At 39.4% G+C, this 22571-nt stretch overlaps 1 protein-coding gene and 1 pseudogene across 5 annotated transcripts in view; one reads left to right on the top strand and one right to left on the bottom strand.

Annotated features, from left to right (window-relative positions):
• The window catches only part of Gm7209, a 97195-nt pseudogene extending 80865 nt beyond the window's left edge, over positions 1-16330 (bottom strand).
• Positions 1-22571, top strand: part of Frmpd4 (FERM and PDZ domain containing 4) — a 1105936-nt gene that overhangs the window by 111755 nt on the left and 971610 nt on the right. For 2 of the 5 annotated variants that reach the window (NM_001369234.1, XM_017318528.2), the window contains exon 3: positions 17417-17539. In NM_001369234.1, coding sequence (NP_001356163.1) covers positions 17445-17539 — 95 coding nt within the window. In that variant the 5' untranslated portion in view covers positions 17417-17444. Of the gene's footprint in view, positions 1-16953; positions 17005-17345; positions 17540-22571 lie in introns of those variants that run through there. The other 3 variants (XM_006528885.4, NM_001033330.4, XM_011247834.3) reach the window with 3 other exon arrangements.

Genomic DNA, 22571 nt, shown 5'->3' with positions numbered 1-22571 from the left:
GAGAAACAGAGAGATGGGGTAGATACAGGGAGAGATGGGAAAGACACAGAGAGATGGAGAGATGGATGGAGACAGATAGACACACACATACACACACACACACACACACACACACACACACACACACACACACAGACAGAGAGACAGAGAGACAGAGGCAGGAAGACAGAGAGAGACTGGGAAGAGACTGATAAGACATTGGGACAAAATAGCCTCTGAATGCTAGAGGCTGGATTTCCAGTACCAACACTGCTCTGATGATCACAGATGCATGCAGGATATTAGGTTTTCTTCCCACAGTCAAAGAGGTTCCTGTGGACATACACAGTGCCAGTTTGACCTATTGCTAGTTCAATAATCTACTCACAACCAAACTCACACATATGTCACCTTGAGAATGTGGAATGGTAGAAAGACCAGGGACCCGTGAAATGTAAATATTCATACGGAGTGTGCCAGAGAAAGAGAAATGATGGGATAAAAATATCTTACAAAGGGAATTTATTAGAGGGACTTAAATGATCTGGGCTATGGAGTGCATCAGTGGCCATCTCTACCTGGGAGGAACTGTGAGTACTGTAGCTGCTCACTCTACAAGGTTGGGTACTTCAGCAGTCCCAGTCTGGTGTTGGAGGCCTGAACATTGATGGAGAGCTGTAAGTCTTCAGTTCACTTTGGAAGCTCAAAGAGTCTGGGTTCTCTTGTTAGTAAAGAATGCATAGCAGCAATAAGGTAGATGTAGTCACCAGCAGAGAGAGAAAGAAGGCAGGCAAAAAGTAATAGCATTTCCCTTGAACTTCATTATATCTGGCCTACTACCAGAACCCTACTTTTAATAATGGTTCTTAAATATTTTTAACCTCCCTTCTAGCCCACCACCCACCAAAATAATGTAAAAATGTTAAAATACAAAACAGACATATTAAAAATAATTTTAAAAAATAAATCTCATTTATAAGGTACTATCCTCTCTTTAACCCTAGTTAGTTCATTTGGGACATACCCCTGCAGACCTGCCCAGTAGTTGATACCATATGGAATCAAATTTTCAAGTACAATTAACTATCATTGTTTCCTGGGATCCTGAAAGTATCACAAATAGAATCTTTGATTTGCAGTAGGTGAATATTTGTCATTAGAACAGAAATTCTCCTCATCCCTAAGGTTCTGATGTATGATATGAGGGAATTGGATCAAATTATCTTTGAAGTCTTCCGTTGTTAAGATATATTTATTTTTATATTATGTGCATAGGTGTTTTGTCTGCATATATGTCGGTGAACCACTTGCTTGCCTGATGTCCACGGAGGCCAGAAGAAAGCACTGGCTCCCCTGTAACTAGAGTTTCCGTTGTGTGCATAATGTGGATGCTGAGAATCAAACCTATGTCCTCAGGAAGAGCTGCCAGTGCTCTTAGCTGCTGAAACTACTCTCTAACCCTGTATCTTAGAAGTTGTACACAGTTATCCCTTGTCATATTTTTAGACTTCTTTGTGACTCCCAGATGATATCAGTTTATACAAGGCTCATGCTCTAGAGATTTCTTGGTTGCAGATGCTGTCACGGCAGTACCTTCTCCTGTCATACTGGCACTCATCATCTCTTCTGGCTCACTGCAAGGATGTATGACTGGGCCAGGGGCCTTCATCTGTTTCCAAACCATGCTTGGCTGGAAATGCAGGAGTCCAAATCCCTGAGAGCAATCTTTAAATAATAACACAATGTGAGTTGAAGGAAGAAACACAGCATGCTGTCCTTTGGGAGACACACTTCTCTAGCTACTTCTCACCCACCCACAGCAATAACTTGTTTGTTTCTGCAGCTTGTTGGCTCCCTTTCCTTCCTCCCCTCATGTCAGCTTATAAATCACCCATTTGCACTCACATCTTTTTCTCAGGCTTACAACCAGGGAATGCAATCGAAGACCAGGCCCAAGCAAATTCTATTCAGATTCATTTAGTGGAGTTTGCATTAATCCCCAGGAGCCAGTTTCTTAGGAACATGTTTTGCATGTCCTTAGGAGAGTTTCCTGATTTAGCAATAACAAGAATGAAAGGACTCTACCTAATTCCTTCCTCATTAGGTATATGTCCTGGTACTGAGATCTTGCTTTGAGTTCCCCTAAATAACTTTGTGAAGCACCCATGGCTGCATCCTGTCTGCATGGTCACAGATGAGTCACACAGGTATGCAGGCATAGTGCAGAGTTTTCTGTAGAGCAAAGGGTTAAGAGTGGGCACTGGCCCCTTGGTATTGTAGGCTTTATATGCCCCAGTACATGGGGAATGCCAGGGCCAAAAAGCGGGAGTGGGTTCGTAGAGGAGCAGGGCAGAGGGAGGGTATAGGGGACTTTTGGGATAGCATTTCAAATGTATATAAGGAAAATATCTAATAAAAACAAACAAACAAACAAACAAATAAATAGTGGGCACTGGAACCACTGCAGGGGAAAACACTTTTCTGGGGAATTAAACAATGGCCAGAAAGACCATCTATAGGGCACACTCTTGAGGCAAGAGGGTGGGCAGTGGTACAAGAGAGTTTTGTGGAGAAAACACTCTCAAGGGCGAGTAAGAAAGGACAATGTCCAGAGGGACCATTGTTCCAACCTACATTTTAAATTAGGCTTTATGGTTTTTTCTTCCTCAAAATCTTTAGAAGAAACAGCTTTCCAGATGATTGTTTCCTTCATGTTTAGGTGACTAAACAGATTTGGATTAATTCTCCCCTCCTGTGTGTGTGTGTGTGTGTGTGTGTGTGTGTGTGTGTGTGTGTGTGTGTTGTCTTCATATGTGTGTGTACCATATGTACACAGTGTTCATGAAGGTTAGAATATGGCATCTTATTTCTAGAACTGGAGTTATAAACAACTGTGACCCACTAGATTGGTGCTGGAAATTGAAACTTGGTCCTCTGGAAGAGCAATCACTGAGCCATATCTCTGGACTCCATTTGTATTACCTCTTAAGTGAGGGGAAAAAGATGAGGTAATAGAGTAGATTAAAAAGAAACAATGGGCTAAAATGGTGTCTCAGTGGGTAAAGTGCTTTGTGTGCAAGTAAAAGACCTCAGTTCAAATCCTTAGAACCCACTAATATCCAGGGATGGATTAAAAGTCTGGAGAGGTGACTCATGGGACAATCTTTTGTTGTGAAAGCATGAGGTTTAGATTTCAACATTCCATATCTCATCAACTTGAGAATGGTCTCACGTATTTGTAATTCCATCTTCTTGCCACGGGGTGGGAGGCAGTAACAGAAAAAGTCCCTGTAAGCTTTGTGAGCCAGGTAGCCTGGTTTAGATAGGAGCAAAGCAAGAGACTCTTCCAAATGATGTGCAAGGTGAGGATAGACACGCATGGATGTTATAGTGGTTTGAGTGAGAATGGACTGCATAGGTTCATATGTCTGAATGCTTGGACCCTTGCTAATGGAACTGTTGGAGAAGGATTAGGAGGTGTGGCCTTGTTGGAGGAAGTGTGTTTGTGTAGGTAGCCTTTGGGGTTTTAAAAGCTCAGGCCAGATCAAGTCTCTGCCTGCTGCCAGTGGATCAGGATATAATGCTTTCTATTGTGTCAACACCATGCCTGTCTGCTTCTTGCTTTGGTAATCATGGACTAAACCTCTAAAACTCTAGGCAAGTCTCCAGTTAAATGATTTTTCTTATAAGTGTCACCTTGGGCATAGTTCCCATTGCTAGCACTAGAACAGTAACTAAGACAGTTGTCCTCTGACCTCCATATTTATTCTGTGGTACTCATGTATTTACACTCACACACAAGAGCATTTAAACACACACATGCACACACACACACACACACTGAATGCACACACAGACAAGATAAAAAGCAGAATTAAAAAATGAAAATAATTCTATTAAAATAGCCATATATTAGGAGGCAGAAATTGTCTTCCCTTAATATAGGTCTCAACAAAGCCTGCCACACCCTTTTTTGTTGTGATCTGTGGCTATTTTTTTCAGGTAGACTTACATACACATCCCCATCCCAACCCCAAATCCTGCTCCCCAAATGTCCTGTGTGCCAGGCTGGCTTGGAGCTTGCCAAGAATAGCTTTGAACTGTTGATCCTCCTGCATCTAGTCTACCTGTCATAAAGACACACCTGGGGTCATTCCATGATCTCAACACTTTCATTGTGCTACGCAAATACTCTATCAACTGAGCGATGTGATGTCCCAAGCCCTAATGTTTTCAAATCTAAGGACAAGTAATTGAGATCATGTCTGCCTTTCTACTTTGCATTTCTAGTCGTAAGGAGGGGTAGTTGTGACATTTTCCTTCTTCCTTGCAAGGAGTATATTGTTATGGACACAGGGAGTGGGGGCCTGAGTCTGCTTGTGAGGAAGGAGTACATCAATGATCTTATAGCTGCTGATTTCTAGCTTGCTACTCAACATGCCCTATCACTCCTATTGTATGAGAAATCCTAAAAAGAAAAAATCCTTACTTGAAAATTTAAATGTAATAGAAAGGACATAATGGCACCCTCATGGTTTCCTAATACTATAGACTGAGGCAGGAGGATTGAGAGATTGACCTAGGCTATATTGTGAAGCCCTGTCTCATGAGAAAATAAGAAATACTAAAGCAAAACAAAATATGTTGATAGTCCTGCATTTAGATTGTGGTTGTTTTTTTTTTCCCAATTCCTTTTGAGAGCAGTGGCTCTTGTAGTGTGGTTGAATCCCACAATTGGTGGGAGGATGGATGATCTGGGTCTGACTTAGAAGGGGTAGTGTGGGCCAAGCGAATCATGTCTAAATGACAAAATCCCAGGATAGAGCTACATCATGAACCAAATTGTAGGGACTAGAGAAATTGCTAAATGGTTAAAAGCAGAGTGCCCAGGTTCTAGACCTTACATGGTGGCTCACCACAGATGGCAAGTCCAGTTTCAGTGGATCCCATAACTTCCTCTAAGTAGAGGCAGGAGTATAAGAAGTTTGAGGTCATCCTATATGCACAGCAAATTAAAGACATGCCTGAGCTTCATGTAACCCTTTACAAAAACAAAGGGAACAAACAGATGTATTGGAAGATAAGGAAGTATTCTTATAGATATTGCACTTCAGTGGGTAACCACTGTGATTTCCAGATTATTATATCTCTGGCCAAGGTTTCAACAGAAGCATGCAAACTGATAGAATTTATTAAAGAAGATAGGTATTTATAGGGTGTTGGTGTGGGTCAGAAGCAGGGAAAGATCACTCAGTGGAGTGTGTGTCCATCAAATAGAGATATTTGTACAGTGGATCCTTCTGCACCTGCTATTTGTTACATGTCCACCATGGTGGGCAAGAGTTTCCATACTTGTTCCTTCTCTATGCTAATTTGACCTCACTGTCCAGCTACATCAATTTAAAGAGATCAGTTAGGGAGGCAACCAAGCTATAAGCAGCTATGTGCAGCATGTTAGGACGGAGATGCTACAGTCATAAACCTTGAACAGGTATCATCCACTTCCCTAACCATACATCACAGTGCCTGATGTATTTTTGGTTTCCAATAAACACCAAGTGAACCACAGGAAGGGAAGATTGATAGAGATACAAACTATGCCATTTGAGTTTTATGGAAAATGGCGCTCCTTGGAAATTCACGGGGTCTTTCTGAGCAACAACTAGCATCTGATTATAGACACATAGAAAGGTGGGAATTGGTATATGAATTTTAAGCAATAAACTTTACTAATACTTTCCTGATTTTTCATTGCAGGTAAAATAAAACAAATCTTTTTGGGATAGACAGGTTTTTGAATGCCACTTGTATGTTCAAAGCTAATTTATTTAATAGCCAACTTATCTGAACTTTGAACAAAAAATTCTGAAGCACTTACAGAGAATCGGTTTATTTCAATTTCAGAAGACTGTAATCAACTTTATACTTTTAATGGCATGTCCTTTTCTCTCTTCCAGAAGGGCAAGAGGGATAACGTCTTATCTTATATCCATTAATTCTAACTGTAAGTTCAAGTAATAAAGATTGTTTTTATTCTCAGCAAGTTATATGATATTTTCCTTACCCTTTTAGAGTAAAACCAAGGGACATTGAAAAGTAGATGACAGTGGGTAGATAACACAACCACAGTGTTCACATTCCGTGACTTTTGCTAAGACAAGTCTACTGCTCCCCCAAAGATAGTGTAGGATGATTTATTCGATGGATGATGATAAAGTTCACACATTTATCTGGATCAGTGCCATATGTTAGACACTTGAAAAGGGCAACAATTGAGCCAGGCAGTGATGGTGCACACCTTTAATGCCAGCACTTGGGAGGCAGAGGCAGGCAAATTTCTGAGCTTGAGGCCAGCCTGGTCTACAGAGTGAGTTCCAGGACAGCCAGAGCTACTCAGAGAAAGCCTGCTGTCTTGAAAAACAAAAAACAAAACAAAAAACAAAAAACAAAACAAAACAAAACAAAAAAAGAAACGGGCAACAATCTGCATCAGGGCAGGGTCTTGTTATTAAGTCCAAATCTTGTGAGATATACAAATACATATATACTTTATTCAGTTCTTTAGTAAATATGTGATGACTGAACTGAATAAAACACCACAGTGCATAAAAAAGTAAAACACTATGGCTTGGTGAGGCTGTGGAGAAATGTGCAACCATAGCAATGAGCAGTTTGATGATTCCTCAAAATATCAACAATTAAAATTTCCTAAAACGGAGAAAAATTCCTGAACAGAAGAGCAATGGCTTGTACTGTAAGATCAAGAAATCGACAAATGGGACCTCATAAAATTGTAAAGCTTCTGTAAGGCAAAAGACAATGTCAGTAAGACAAAAAGGCCACCAGCAGATTGGGAAAAGATGTTTACCAATCCTAAATCTCGATAGATAGATAGATAGATAGATAGATAGATAGATAGATAGATAGGTAGGTAGGTAGATAGATAGATAGATAGATAGATAGATAGATAGATAGATAGATAGATAGATAGAGAAAGAGAACTCAAGAAGTTGGACTCCAGAAAATGAAATAACCCTATTTAAAAATGGGGTACAGAGTTAAACAAAGAATTCTCAACTGAGGAATACTGAATGATTGAGAAGCACCTGAAAAAAATGTTCAACATCCTTAATCATCAGAGAAATGCAAATCAAAACAACCCTGAGATTCCACCTCACAGCAGTCAGAATTGCTAAGATCAAAACTTCAGGTGACAGCAGATGCTGGTGAGGATGTGGAGAAAGAGGAACACTCCTCCATTGTTGGTGGGATTACAAGCTTGTACAACCACTCTGGAAATCAGTCTGGTGATTCCTCAGAAAATTGGACATAGTACTACCAGAAGATCCAGCAATACCACTCCTGGGCATATACCCAGAAGATTTCCCAAATTGTAATAAGGACACATGCTCCACTATGTTCATAGCAGCCTTATTTATAATAGCCAGAAGCTGGAAAGAACCCAGATGTCCCTCAAGAGAGGAATGGATAAAGAAAATGTGGTACATTTACACAATGGAGTACTACTCAACTATTAAAAATGATGAATTTATGAAATTCTTAGGCAAATAGATGTGGATCTGGAGGATATCATCCTGAGTGAGGTAACCCAATCACAAAAGAAGTCATTAGATATGCACTCACTGATAAGTGGATATTAGCCAAGAAACGTAGAATACCCAAGATACAATTTACAAAACACATGAAACTCAAGAAAAAGGAAGACCAAACTGTAGATACTTTGATCCATTTTAGAAGGAGTTGAGACAAAGTTTTGAGCTGAGCCTGAAGGAAGGACCACCCAGAGATTGCACCACCTGAGGATCCATCCCATAAACAACCACCTAAATCCAGACACTATTGCATATGCCAACAAGATTTTGCTGACAGGACCCTGATATATCTGTCTCCTGTGAGGCTATGCCAGTGCCTGGCAAATACAGAAATTGATGCTCAGTCATCTATTAGATGAAATGCAGGGTCCCCAATAAAGGAGCTAGAGAAAATACCCAAGGAGGTGAAGGAGTCTGCAACCCTATAGGAGGAACAACAATATGAACTAACCAGTACTTCCAGAGCTCATGTATCTAGCTGCATATATAGCAGAGGATGGACTAGTTGGCCATCAATGGGAGGAGAGGCCCTTGGTCTTGCGAAGATTATATGCCCCAATATAGGTTAATGCCAGGGCCAGGAAGCAAGAGTGGGTGGGTTGGTGAGCAGGGGAATATGGGAGGGTATAGGGGATTTTTGGTGAGGAAACTAGGAAAGGGGATAGCATTTGAAATGTAAAAGAGAAAATATCTAATAAAAATATTTCCTGAAAGAGTATCTGTGCATGTAGGTATATGCTTTAAAACAGCCTCAATGCCACACTTTTTAAACTTTTTTTCCTTCAAATTCAGCTCAACACCACTCTGGATTATTTAAGAATGCTTCTCCTTTAAGTTGATGGATTTAGGCTTTTAGGACTTGTAGCCTTGGTGGGGTTCAGTGGAAACCCACCAAGATGGATAGGTTCTTGTGTTCCCAAACAAAGAAGTGGGCAGACAAATGTACTGTAGTAGAAACAGGGGGCAGCTTGTTAGAAAAAGCTACGTTTTAAATGAGGAAGCCAATTGTTCAGAAGGAAAGCATTTTGGAATGTGGTCACTTTATGTGTTACATGGGGTAGGGTGGAGGTGATATGCATTCAAATGCTAATTTTGTAGTCTTTCTATAAGGCTTCTGGGTATCATTCTCTTGTTAGTTCTGACCCTTGTATCTAAGGCAAGAAAAGAAATGGACTGGAATAAAATAAAGCAATGTATATTTCATTTAGACTTGACTGGATGACTTCTGTAGAAGAAAAATGAGCTTCTCAAAATTACAGTTACTATAGTGATGAGCAGTCAAAAATCAAGTTAAAAGAATTACATGTGACAGTATCATAATGAAATATGAAACACTGAGGATCAATTTAATAAAAGTGTACCACATCTCTACATTGAACCCTATAAAATATTATGGAGGGAAACTAAAGACCTGCATATCCAAGCAGATATACTATACCCATGAAACAGAAGAGTCTTTATTGTTTGGCTATCAATTACCCTTAACTAGTTATAGACTCAGCACAATCCCAGCTATAATCCATCAGGCTATTTTACAGAAGTTAGTTGTAAATTTCATATGGAACAATGAAGGATGTGTAAGAGTCAAAACAGTTTTAAGAGAACAAAATGGATTTCTGAACTATAGTTACTAAGATATTGTATTATTTACAGTAGCTTCCATGTGGCACTATTGGGGACCATTGAGGGAAAGCTGTTGCCTTTGAGCTGTGTAGAGACCTAGCATTCCAAACTATCCCAATTATAAGAATTCATAAGTTATACCAGTCTTTTAACCTGGCTAAAGGATCACTCTTCAAAAAAGCAGATTGACTTAATGCCATGCTAACGAGATGGGAAGAATTAATTATCTCCTTAATGGAATAGTGTACTTTAACTTCCTAGAATCCCTGCTCTGTGTGCAGGTGCTATGGAGCTACCATGAGGTGGTTTTGTTAAGTTAGCCTGGCTTTCTGAGACTCAAAGGCATAACCTTTTCATTTTCTTCTTTTCATTCTATTTCTTTTGGATGTAAGGAAGAGTCTAAGTGTGCTTTCTCTGGTAATCTGGCCCCCTTTTCAGTCTTTCTCTGAAGCTGCCTCCTGTTTGCTATGCGGCTGCTTGCCAAACTTAAAACTATCATGTTCCTTAAGTTGCAATATGCATTTAATCCCAGCACTCAGTAGTCAAGAGAGAGAGAGGCATACAGTTCTCTGTGAGTTCAAGGCTAGTATGATCTACATGGTGAGTTCCAGGACAGCTAGGTCTACATAGAGAAGTCCTGTCACAAAACAAAACAAAACAAAACAAAACAAAACAAAACAAAACAAAACAAAACAAAACAACAAAACAAAACAAAAAATGTGACTAGCCTGACCCCCATCATCTCCCCCAACACACACACACACACACACACACACACACACACACACACACGCACACACACACGCACACACACACACAGCTTCCTCTTTATGTCCCACATACACACTGCTTCCTCTTTATGTCCCTTTTCCTGGCAGCTTGTCTGCCCAGTGTTCTTTTTTTTTTCTTTTAAATTTTAGCAAAATGACTTCAATCTTAAATTCTTTTATTAACAATGTCAAGAATCCAAAGAAAAGACCCCAGTTTCCCTAGTAATAGGGTAACTGGTGGAAAGGTAGGCATATTGGATTAATAGAATGAAATAAAGTGGCAGTATAAACTTACATATACATGATTAATTAATTTTTGATGCACGAAAATGGCCAGGGAAATTCAATGTGAGAAAGGCAATCTCTTTGTAAATGAGGCTGATACAACTGGATAGCCATATTGGAGAAAATGGATTTTCATGAATGTATGTATGAACATGCACCAAATACCAAACACACACACACACACACACACACACACACACACACAGAGAGAGAGAGAGAGAGAGAGAGAGAGAGAGAGAGAGAGAGAGAGGATGGAAAATGAGAAACTAAAACAACACAAAACAAAACACAAAAAGAAACATAGGCTGAAATGTAGGTCTTATAACTACAAGATTTCTGAAATTTTGAGGACTGTTTTGGTTTATACAACAAGTTCATGTCAGCTAGGTCTGCCTAGGAAGTTCTACTTCTACTTCTCTATCCCAACCCCCCCCCCCCCACACACACACATACACCAAAAGGAAGAAGAGAAGGAAGAAAAGAAGCAAACATAACAGAAACTCTCATGGACTTGGCTTTGGTACTTATTTTTTCTTTCTGGTTTTGTTTTGGTTTTTGCTACTAAGAAATCATTGAAGAGGAAAAACAGGTAAAATCAGTTTTGATCAACAGTTCCATTGAGGTGCTTCAAAAGATACTTTTGCAAATGAAAAAGCAATTGGAAGATAATATTTTCAAAACATGTACTCAACAAAAGAATTGTATCTTGATTATATAAAGGATTTTTGTAATTCAGTTGACATGAGCATGATGCAATGGAAAAAATATGCTTTGTGAACAAAATCTATGGAGGGCAAATACACCCACGAAGAATAAAAGAAGTAGTAAGATAAACAGAGCAGAGGATTCAGTTGTGCAAGGGACAAGAACAAATTACAAGGATGCTCCAAAGCAGTTGTTTTCAACCTGTGGGCCGTGACTCCTTTAGCAAACCTCTGTCTTAAAAAATATTTATGTTATGATTCATAATAGTAGTAAAATTACAGTTACAATGTAGCAATGAAATCAATTTTATGGTTGTGGCACACCCCAAAATGAGGAACTATATATATTTTCTTTTTTTTATTGGATATTTTCTATATTTCCATTTCAAATGTTATCCCGTTTCCAGATCTTCCCTCCAGAAACTCCCTATCCCATCCCTCCTGCCCCTGCCTCTATGAGGGTGCTCTTCCATGCACCCACTCCTGCCTTCCAGCCCTGGCATTCCTTGACACTGGAGCATTGAAGGTCCTCAGGCCCAAGGGCCACTCCTTCCACTGATGTCCAACAAGGCCATCCTCTGCCACATATTCTGCCAAAGACATGGGTCCCTCCATATGTACTTTTTGGTCGGTGGTCCAGTTCCTGGGAGTTCCAGGGATTCTGGCCAGTTGAAACTATTGCTACCCCCATGGGGCTCCAAACCCCCTCAGCTCCTTCAGTCCATTCGCCAACTCCTTCATCAGGGACCCACACACTCACTCCAATGGTTGGTTATCATTTTTGATAATTTTGGTTGAAAGTCTATTTTATTCGATATTAGAATGACTACTCCAGCTTGCTTCTTGCACCATTTGCTTAGAAAATAGTTTTTCAGTCCTTTACTCTGAGGTAGTGTCTATCTTTGACACTGAGGTGCATTTTCGGTTTGCAGCAAAATACTGGGTCATGTTCGCAAATCCAGTCTGTTAGGCTATGTCTTTTTTTATTGGGGAACTGAGTCCATTAATGATAAGAGATATTAAGGAATAGTGATTGTTGCTTCCTGTTATTTTTGTTGTTAGAGGTGGAATTATGTTTGCATGGCTATCTTCTTTTGTGTTTGTTGAAAGGAGATTACTTTCTTGCTTTTTCTAGAGTGTAGTTTCCCTCCTTGTGTTGGAGTTTTCTATCTATTATCCTTTGTAGGGCTAGATTTGAGGAAAGATATTGTGTAAATTTGGTTTTGTCCTGGAATATCTTGGTTTCTCCATCTATGGTAATTGAGAGTTTTGCTGGGTATAGTAGCCTGGGCTGGCATTTGTGTTTTCTTAGAGTCTGTATGATATCTGCCCAGGATCTTCTGGCTTTCATAGTCTTTGGTGAGAAGTCTGGTGTAATTCTGATAGGCCTGCCTTTTTATGTTACTTGACCCTTTTCCCTTACTGCTTTTAATATTCTATCTTTATTTAGTGCATTTGTTGTTCTTATTATTATGTGTCAGGAGGAATTTCTTTTCTGGTCCAGTCTATTTGGAGTTCTGTAGGCTTCTTGTATGTTTATGAGCATCTCTTTCTTTTAGGTTTAGAGAAGTTTTATTCTATAATTCTGTTGAAGATATTTACTGTCCCTTTAGGTTGGGAATCTTCACTTTCTTCTATACATATTATCCTTAGGTTTGGTCTTCTCATTTTGTCCTGGATTTCCTGAATGTTCTGGGTTAGGACCTTTTCACATTTTCCATTTCTTTGACTGTTGTGTCCATGTTTTCTATGGTATCTTCTGCACCTGAGATTCTCTCTTATATCTTTTGTATTCTGTTGGTGATGCTTGCATCTGTAACTCCTGATCTTTCCTAGGTTTTATATCTTCAGGGTTGTCTCCCTTTGTGAGTTCTTTATTGTTTCTTTTGCCATTTTTATATCTTAGATGGTTTTGTCTAATTCCTTCATCTGTTTGATTGTGTTTTCCTGTAATTCTTTAAGGGATTTTTGTGTTTCATCTTAAAGTGATTCTACCTGTTTACCTGTGTTCTCCTGTATTCCTTTAAGGGAGTTATTTATGTCCTTCTTAAAATCTTCATTCATCATCATGATATATGATTTTAAATCATAGTCTTGCTTTTCTGGAGTGTTGGAGTATCCAGGGCTCACTGTGATTGCAGAACTGATTCTTATGTTCTTGCCCTTGCCTCTTGCCATCTGGTTATCCCTGGTGTTATCTGGTCTTTCTGCCTCTGACTGTGGCTTATCCCTCCTGCAAGTCTGTGTGTCAGTACTCCTGGGAGACCAAATCTCTCTGGGAGGAATTTGGATATGGAAAGGTATGGCACATGGTCAGCTCAGGGGTGCAGACAGAAACTGGAAGGATCCTGTCCCCAGCTGTTCCTTGGTTCCTTTGTCCTGATGGCTCTTTGCAGGTCCCTCTTGGGCCAGGAATTTGAGCAGAAGTGGTGGTCTTATCAGTGCTCAGAGTTGTGTCAGCACTCCTGGGAGACAAGCTCTCTCCTGGTGGTATTTGTGTATGGAGAGCTGTAGCACAGGATCATCTCTGAGAATCTTTATTAAAGTGTCAAAGCATTAGAAAGGTTTTGTGAGTTAAGACAATGTCTATAATAATTTGATTAAATCCCAAGTGGTATGGTAAACTAACCTGAGGGACATAACACTCCATAATTGTCCTTTGAGGTGAAGAAGAATGCTTCCCAGTTTAATGACATTTGGCTATAGAGTCAGTGAGCCTGTAGACTATGGCTCTTGCTTTTTCTGAAATGCATTTTCATTGCTTTCTCTGTTAGAAAAAAGTAACTACTACTTTTGGTCAAAGTTGAGGGACAAATAACCATCAGTGGGACTGGGGAGGCAGCTCAGTTAGTCATTGCCCAGAGTTTCTGAAGCTCTACGTTAGATCCCTAGCACTGCATAAACTAAAAGCATCAGGTTACAAGCAAACCACCTGACTTTTACATGGGTTCTTTGGCTCAAGTTCATGTCTTCAAGGGTTGAGATACCTCCCCTGCTTTATGATTTTGTTGTTTTGTTTCTTTTGGCATTGAAGATTCCATACTCTAACAAGGAAGATAACAATTTACTTACTTTAGATTTTATAACTGAAAGCTTGCTATGGGGAAGTTCACTGTTCAGGACTTCATGAACAAAGTAGACAAAATGTGGTACCCTCCCTGGGCACATACTCCAAAGATTGTATACCCTACTATGGAGATAGTTTTGTGTCCATGCTTACTTATTGTTGCAATATTCATAATGATATCAAGGATGGGCCGGAGAGATGGCTCAGTTGGTAAAGTGCTTGTCATATAGTCACTGGAATCTGAGATTGAACCCTTAGCAGTGTGGAAACAGCTGGATATGTTGGTACATGCTTATAATCTTAGTAATGGGGTAGCACAGATAGGTGGATCCTGGGCATTTTCTGGCCATCACATCTAGACAAATTGATGAGTCTCAAGTTCAGTGAGAGACTCCGTCGAAGGTGGAAAGTGGTAGAGAAACTCTGGTCTCCATGTGCATGTGTGTGCATAACATAAATAAACATATGTGCATGCATGAGATTACTCACACATACCCAAACCAAAAAATAAACAAAATAACAGCCCCCAAAACTAAAGGAAAAACAAGAACCATTAGGGAAATGCAACAAGTTAGTGTGTCCACGAACAGACGATTGTATAACACAGTGGTTCTCAAACTTCCTAATGTTGCAATCCTTTAATATAGAGTTCCTCATGTTTTGGTGAACTCCAACCATAATTTTTTTTTTGCTACTTCACAAGTGTAATTTTTGCTACTGCTATGAATCATTATATAGATATCTATGTTTTCTCATGGTCCTTGATAACACCCCATGAAACAGTCATTCAACACTCAAAGACATAGCAACTCACAGGTTAAGAACTACTGTTATAAAGAAATACAGTACAGATAACAGATGAAATTTTACTCAGCAGTTAAGACAAATGAAATTATATAATTTGTGGGACATACTTAAAGAGAATTTTAATAAGCAAAATGAGCCAGACTCAGAACAAGAAAAATTACACATCTCTTATTTTTTGGTCTTAAATTTTCATGTTTATATGTATGTATAAGTTCGTGTGAAGTTGGGAATAGGCTGTAAAGGGAGAGACAAAAGGACACATGTGACCTGAAAGTAGGAAGGAGGTTATTGATGGTAGAAGTGGCAGGGGCATGGGAGGAGAAGAGACAGGGATGAGAATCATCAAAAAGAAATATTTTGAACAATGCCATAATGAAACCCAATACTTTGTATACGGATAAGAACAGCAACAACTTGACCCCTTAAAAGAAAAACACACACACAAAATAAAACCTAACAACTAAAACTGGTTATTCCCACCAGGCTTGTCCTCTATCAGAAACAGGGAGTGCAGGTAGCTATGGATGGAGGCTTTTACTGAGGTCTCAAAATCCTTCAGGGGCACTGAGAAAGGATGCTTTGTTCCTTTAGAGGAAGTGGAAGATGACATAGGAAGTGAACTCTCAATCAGGCAGAAGGAAAATGTAGGTCTATTGGGCAAAGGGAGGAAAACTTACAAACATTTAGAGTAGAAAGAAAGCCTTGACTGAGTTCCACAGTGACCTCCAAAGTGAGCAGAGAGCTGTACTGACACGGCTGACCATCTGAGGAACTTGTCTTTAATTTGATCACCCCCAGTCTCAAGAAAACTTCCCCTCTGCTGTGGTTCTCCCTCAGGCATATCGTTCTTTTTAATGAGGTGCTATCACTGTGTGTGTTCTCTGAAATGTGCTTTTGCTTGTGACACCATCCACTTCATTTTCCCAGTGGAGATAGACTGCTGATAGTGTATTTAATTGAAAAGATTTTTCCCCAAAACCCTTTTGTGCAGAAATATAAGGTTCTCAAGGAAACATCCCAACTGGGGTTGGTTAAGGGTTACATAACTAATCCAAGAATTTACTTCCTCATTATCTGTGCCTTCATTTGCTTTGCTGTCAAAGATCAGCTAGAAAGAGTTCTCTGGAACAAGCCAGCTTTTCAGTAAAATAAATGCAACCAAGGTAAAATAATGACTGGAGAACCAAGGAGAAATGAGCATATTCCAGATCTGTTTTAGTACACTGTGATAGCAAGAAAGTTGGCAAATGTCATTGGAGAATGGAATTTTCCCCCTCATGTTAAATGTGTCTCTATTTTGACAAGTCTAATTAGCCACCTGCACTTGGACAGATGAGTTGCGTGTTTCACCCCAAGCTTTGACTGTTTGCCTACCATCTGCCTTAGACTCAAAGCTATCTCAGCTAGAAGGCTCTCATAGGAACATTCTTCCTCCTTGGAATAAACTGCAGGACAGAAAGCAGTCTGGCCCAGTGGCTTCATTTGGAGTGAATTTTGCTTCTCAGGTGTCAGAAGAGTAGCTTGACAATGACTACAATAATTTTGGTGTCACAAGAGAAGAAATGCTATGTTCATGCCATGAAAAGTGTCCAGGAATGCTGCTGAACAGCCAATGCATAGGACAGCCTCTCTATGTAAGAACAAGTCTCTAGCCTACACTGTTAATGTCACAAAGGGTAAGAGTTCTAGGTCTGGAGGAAAGGAACCATTGCCTGTCACTCATCAGAGCATTACCCAAATGTTTCCTCTTATGGGAAGCTGGTACTTTCTAAATACTTTATGGATCAGCACTTTCCTACAGAATTGAAATTACTGAGTAGGGTCTAGTATTAAAATTGGCAGCTTTCAAATTGCTCCAAGGTAGATGTGTTAAATCTCAAATTTGGATGATGCTCAAGAATGCCAGAAGAGATGTGCAGCATCACTTGGAAATCGAGGAAGGATGTGAGAAGTGTGTGCAGGTGGCTTCATTCCATCGTGGAGTGCCAAATACCCCATAGTGAATTCTCCCATGGGAAAGAGCAAGTATTCATTTTCATCTGAGGCAAATGCTGAAATTGCAGATTGGCCTCTTCAGACCTCCAGAAGCTGCCATTTCACTCTGAGTGTTATATCACTTTGATTTCAACTACATGGAGTTGTCCTGATTCGGGGAGGTCAGCAGCAGAGCAACCATCAGAGAGCGTTTTTCTTGAGCTTGTCCATTGCCAACCCTGATGGCTTCTTTCTGAAAGGAGTGGCCTCTGCATCTTTGATCATGATCAGAGGGGAAAAAATCCTGTTAATAATTTACAAAAGGCAGAGAGCTGTTCCTTTTTTGTATCCTCAACCCTCCTGGAACATGTGATTGTTTATGCATATCTGGTTTCCAAGTAGCCAAGTGATGAAATATGATTGGCCAGCTAGTATTGATTGCTTCTCTCTCTCTCTCTTTCTCTCTCTCTCTCTCTCTCTCTCTCTCTCTCTCTCTCTCTCTCCCTCTCTCTCTCTCTCATAGCAATTGTTTCTTATGAAACAGTCATTCTTCTTATGAAAGAATAAAGAAGAGGACTTTCTTTCCATCCTCAGGAAAAGTGGGCTGTTTTGGCTTTCTACCATGGAGGAGGATCTTGAAGGAGAAAATTGGTCGACCTTCTCCATTCCTTGGGGCTTTGGCAAGGCAGCAGAGGATAACAGAGAACATGTTTGCCGGTGAGTAATGGTGTTAAGGTGGGACTATCTGAGATCTTGTCTCTGTTTTCTGATAATGTTTTTCTAGGATGAGTTTATATGAAAAAGACTTAAAAGCCACGTCTCTAAATTCTATGTGAATGATACCTTCGATAGAAATAGGCTGGGGTCCTTCAGAATTTGGCTCACGAAGAGAAAAAATTGACAGTGTGGTCGGAAATAGCAAGCAAAACAAAAAGACAAACCTCAAAACTGTTCTGACTGTTTTATTTCCATAAGAATAAATATCTAGAGGCACTTTTGGGAGAAGAGAAATTTAGCTGCTTGTTCTTATATATGGTATACTAATAGGCTATAATTCACAGTAAACTTTTGACAGCACTTTTTACTGGGGAAATTGGCTTGCTCTCTTTATTTTGGTTTAAAAATGGTGTCTTCTCAAGGACAAATGTACCTGTCAGGATGAAAAGTTTTGATCTTTGAGCAAGCAGTAAGGTTCTGGCTATGGAAAGTCTCATTTGTATTTAATTCTTTTTTTTTTTTTGTATTTGTATTTAATTGCTTCTTTCTCTTTGGTGGCCTTGTTAAGTAAGTTTTTCTCTTTTGAAGGAAAAAATATAAATCTGTGTAGAAAGTTCAGATGATTGTTGAGCAGCTTCTGATTTTTAAAAATGTGGTTTTTTTTTCCTCCTTAGAGTTGTATAAATTTCAAGTGTGAGAGACTCATCAGTAATGTGCCCACTTGGGGATGCTGACTGCAATGTTGCCAGTCACTCTGCTACTTAATGTTTTCTCATTAATCACCGGCACTGTGCATTGTAAGCCAGTTATGAATTTAAGTGAGAATCTGTCAGTGTGTTCTATGACTACTGAGTTGTTAAGCGTTATACTAAGAACATTGTGTGCAGGTCCAAGGGCATCAGGACTTGCCCAGCCTAAGAGAAGCTTTCCATGTTCAAAAAAATAATTTCTCTTGACTTTTCATACTTGCCAGCTTGAGCCAAATGCCATTCAAAGTTGCCATAATTTTCTATGACAATAATTACGTGGTAGTAATATTTGTTTAGAATGGTTTTAAGATGTGAGGAACTGAAGCCTCTTTCTGCTATGTGGTTCCTTGTATAGAAAATTTAGAAACAGATGGTGTCTTTCTGTGAGAATAAAACACGTGAACTTGACATTTTGAAACTTGTTTGGGGATCCCCTGAAATGATTGTTTGCTGTTAATATATTTTTATTGGCTAACTTTCCTTTCTAGTGCGCCTTATTTCTTCCTAATTTCAGAGTTGAAGGGTGAAATAATTTGATATATGGGCTATGGAAAATGATCACTTAAAACATGGGAGCTTGGCATGTATACTTATCTTGCTCACCCAATAATAATAATAATAATAATAATAATAATAATAATAATAATAATAAAAGAAAAGATCAAGCTGTAGGCGTACCGAAGTGTAGTTTTAATAGTTTTGGAAGAACATAGGTAACAAGTATCCACTGAAATATCTTATTTCTTTGTATTGTGTTGGAACTCGATTTGTCTCTTAAGACTCAGTTTTTTTGTTATCCCTGGATGTGTTTTATCACTCCGGAGTCATTAGATGATGCAGGTTATATATTTTTGCTTCCAGGGTCCCATGTAGCCCAGGCTAACCTTGAACTTTATATAGTGGGGAAGGGTGACTTTGATCAGCTGATCTTCCTAGCTCTATCTCCTGCATATTAAGATTATAGGTATGCAAAACAAATCACTGTGCTTTGTTTTGTCTTTTGCATGTAAAATGTTACTCCCCTGTTATAAAGTGACACAGAAAGTTACTGGTAACATAACTGTAGCTCAGGCTTCAGGGGAAGATGTTTTTAAGGACTGTCAGCTTGCTCATTTGAGTGTCATTTGTGCTTCTGGATTCTTGAGACTAAGACCTGAATTATCCAGTTTTCCCGTCAGGCACTTCAAGTTTCTTAGACCAAATGTCCTTACCCTCCTCCATCCACATTCCTCCTGGCTCATTTGAAGAAGCAGCCCCAGCACTGAGGAGAGGGGCATGGCTAGCTTTCCTGAAACTTTATACCTCTCCAGAATTCAAATGATTCACGGTGTTGGTATTGATTAAAGAAAGATCTAGCCCCTTTACCCAGTCAATAAGATACATGGAATGGATAGGATCTAGGTTCCCAGTATCACCCTGACTGGCCTTCACATATTGGCTGTATGGCTTTGGGTAAAATTGCCAGAATCATTAAATGTCAGGCTTGCATTTGTAGTGAGTTTGGAGGGATGAGTGAGCTATAGGCACAGTTCCTGACACAGAGCTTAGTTTACTCAATGTTGTGACTATTGATAACGATTCTTGGTACTTTCAGTAACATTAAGACTAGAGTATTTTTTGACAGTCTTCAAGTTCATTCAATTTGTTGGCATGAAACTTAGAGGTTATATTGCTATAATGCTATTCTAATAGGGTGACTGATTTCATTTAGAACCAGAGCATAAGAGGGACTTAAACACTTCTGTGCTTTGTGGGTTCTTTGTGTTGTTTTTTCTTACATGCAAACCTTACTGAAAGAATAATAACTGATCCCATTACAGTGGATTTTGAAGTAGAAGTAGGTGCCAGGGATGCATACAATGGTAGAGTGTCTGCCTAACATGTGCAAAGACCTAATTTCAATTCTCAATACTGCCACCATGAATAAAAAAAAAAAAGGAACAGAAATAAAAATGATGATGAATTTATTTCAGCTTAGCAAATATTCAGTTAGACTGTACGATGGTACTATGGCATAAAGAAAAAAAATACACCATACCTATTTGGAAGGCTAAATTAAAAATATACTGTTGTTGAGTGCTGTCAAGGATTGGAACTTTCTTTTTTTAATGTTTAACTTTTTAAATTAGATATTTTCTTTATTTATATTTTAAATGTTATCCCCCTCTCCAGGTTCCCCTCTGAAAACCCTCCCATCCCCTTACCCCTCTCCCTGCTCCCCAACCTACTCACTCACGCTTCCTGGCCTCAGCATTCCCCTGTACTGGGTCATATAAAGTTTGCAAGACCAAGGGGACTCTCTTCCCAATGATGACCAACTAGGCCATCCTCTGCTACATATGCAGCTAGAGACATGAGTCCCACCATGTGTACTCTTTGACTGGTGGTTTAGTCTCAGGGAATTCTGGGGGTACTGGTTATATTGGAACTTTCATAGAGTGCCAGTATAATTTGCTGGGTAAGTAGTGCAGCCACTTTTGGGGCTAGCAGTTTCTCATAATGTTAAACATACATTTTCTGGATGGTCCAAATGGTCTCTAGTTGGATGTGTTAGCTCACTCACATCTATATTCTCAGCACCAGGGATACAGAAGCAGGTAGATCTTTGTGGACTACACGGTGAATTCTAGGTCAACCTGGTTTATATAGTTAAGTTTCAGATCATCCTGGCTACACAATGAGATGGTGTCTCAACAGGGGAATGCCAGGGCCAAGAAGTGGGAGTGGGTGGGTAGGGGAGTGGGGGGGAGGGTATGGGGGACTTTTGGGATAGCATTAAAAATGTAATTGAAGAAAATACATAATTAAAAAAAAGAAAGATAAAAAACAAAACAAAAACAGACAAACAAATAAAAAACCTACATAGCATGTTTTTTCTTATGTAAATCTACTGGAGTAACCATCAAATATAACACTGTTTACTTTTCCTGCTACTGTGACAAGATATTTGATAAGAGACTAATGCAAATTAAAGCAAGAAAGGCTCACAGTATTCCAGCATGGAGGAGCACCAGCAGGAGCTTGAGGTGACTGCGCACATTGTATCCATAGTCAGGAAGCAGAGAAAGGAACACTGGTGCTTGGCTCTGCTCCCTTTTCTTTACTTTATTATCTCACCCCATGAAATGGTGTCACCCCAATGTCACCAATCTAGATTATTCCTCAGAGAAATACCCATATATTTATCCCTGGGTGATTGAAGATCCTGTCAAGGTGACAATATGAAGCATAACAAAACAAAACTCTGTCAAGAATGTTGTGACAACACTTACTAAAGTTGACTACACTTTGGTCTGTTTTCTAAGACCTGAAATGTTTGGGAAAAGCTGGCTTAAATGACATCATTTAAGCACTTTCTTCATTCATTCAGCATGTTTTCATTTGAGAGGAGATGCACACATGGTTGTCCAGGGTATGGAGGAAAGACTTCATTGTGGAGGCAACACATGTCTTAGAAGTTAAAGGATAAGGAAGAGAAGAACAGAGCTATAGTAAAGAAAGCTTGACTTGTTGCTCTTGCAGAGGAGCACAGAACCCATATAGTAGCTCACAAACATTTACAATTCTAGTTCCAGGGGATCTGACACTCTCTTTTGATATTCACAGTTACTAGTCATTTACATGCCTTACATACATATACGTGCAGGCAAAACACTTCTATACATAAAATAAAGTAAATATATATTTTATTTATTTATTTACTTATTTATTTATTTATTTATTTAGATGTGAATGAATGTTTTGCCTTCATGTGTGTGTGTGAATGAAATACAAGCAGAGGCCAAAAGAGGGGGGGCATTGGAAACCCTGGAACTGGAGATATAGATAGGTGTGAGTTATTGTTATTGCACAGGTATTAGTAACAAACCTGTGTCCTTTTTTGAGACAAATTATAACATTGTAGCCCTGGCTGTCTTGGAATAAGCTATGTAGACCTGGCTGGACTTTAACTCATAGAGATCTACCTGCCTCTGCCTCCCAAGAGCTGGGATTAAAGGGGTGTACCACCATTCAAGATCCTAGCAGTAAGTATTCTTTTAAGCGATTTCCTTGGCTTACACCAAATAAGTACATAGGTATGTGATAAATAAATAAACATAAAAAGTCTCCAGGGAACATATTTCAGTAACTTATCTCATGAGAAAGGCACAGAGGAGAAAAAGGGTGGTATGTAAGTTGAAACTAGAGGTTATTCAAGGTCACAGAAACTTGTAAGTGGATGCAGAAAGATGAAGAATCCAGTGCTGCCTCAGCTATATAGCAGATTTCAAGACAAGTATGGA

This window comes from Mus musculus, chromosome X (genome assembly GCF_000001635.26).
Source record: "Mus musculus strain C57BL/6J chromosome X, GRCm38.p6 C57BL/6J".
NCBI lineage: Eukaryota > Metazoa > Chordata > Mammalia > Rodentia > Muridae > Mus > Mus musculus.
Note: the sequence above shows the minus strand (reverse complement) of the source record. Positions and strands in the feature narration are given on the sequence as shown.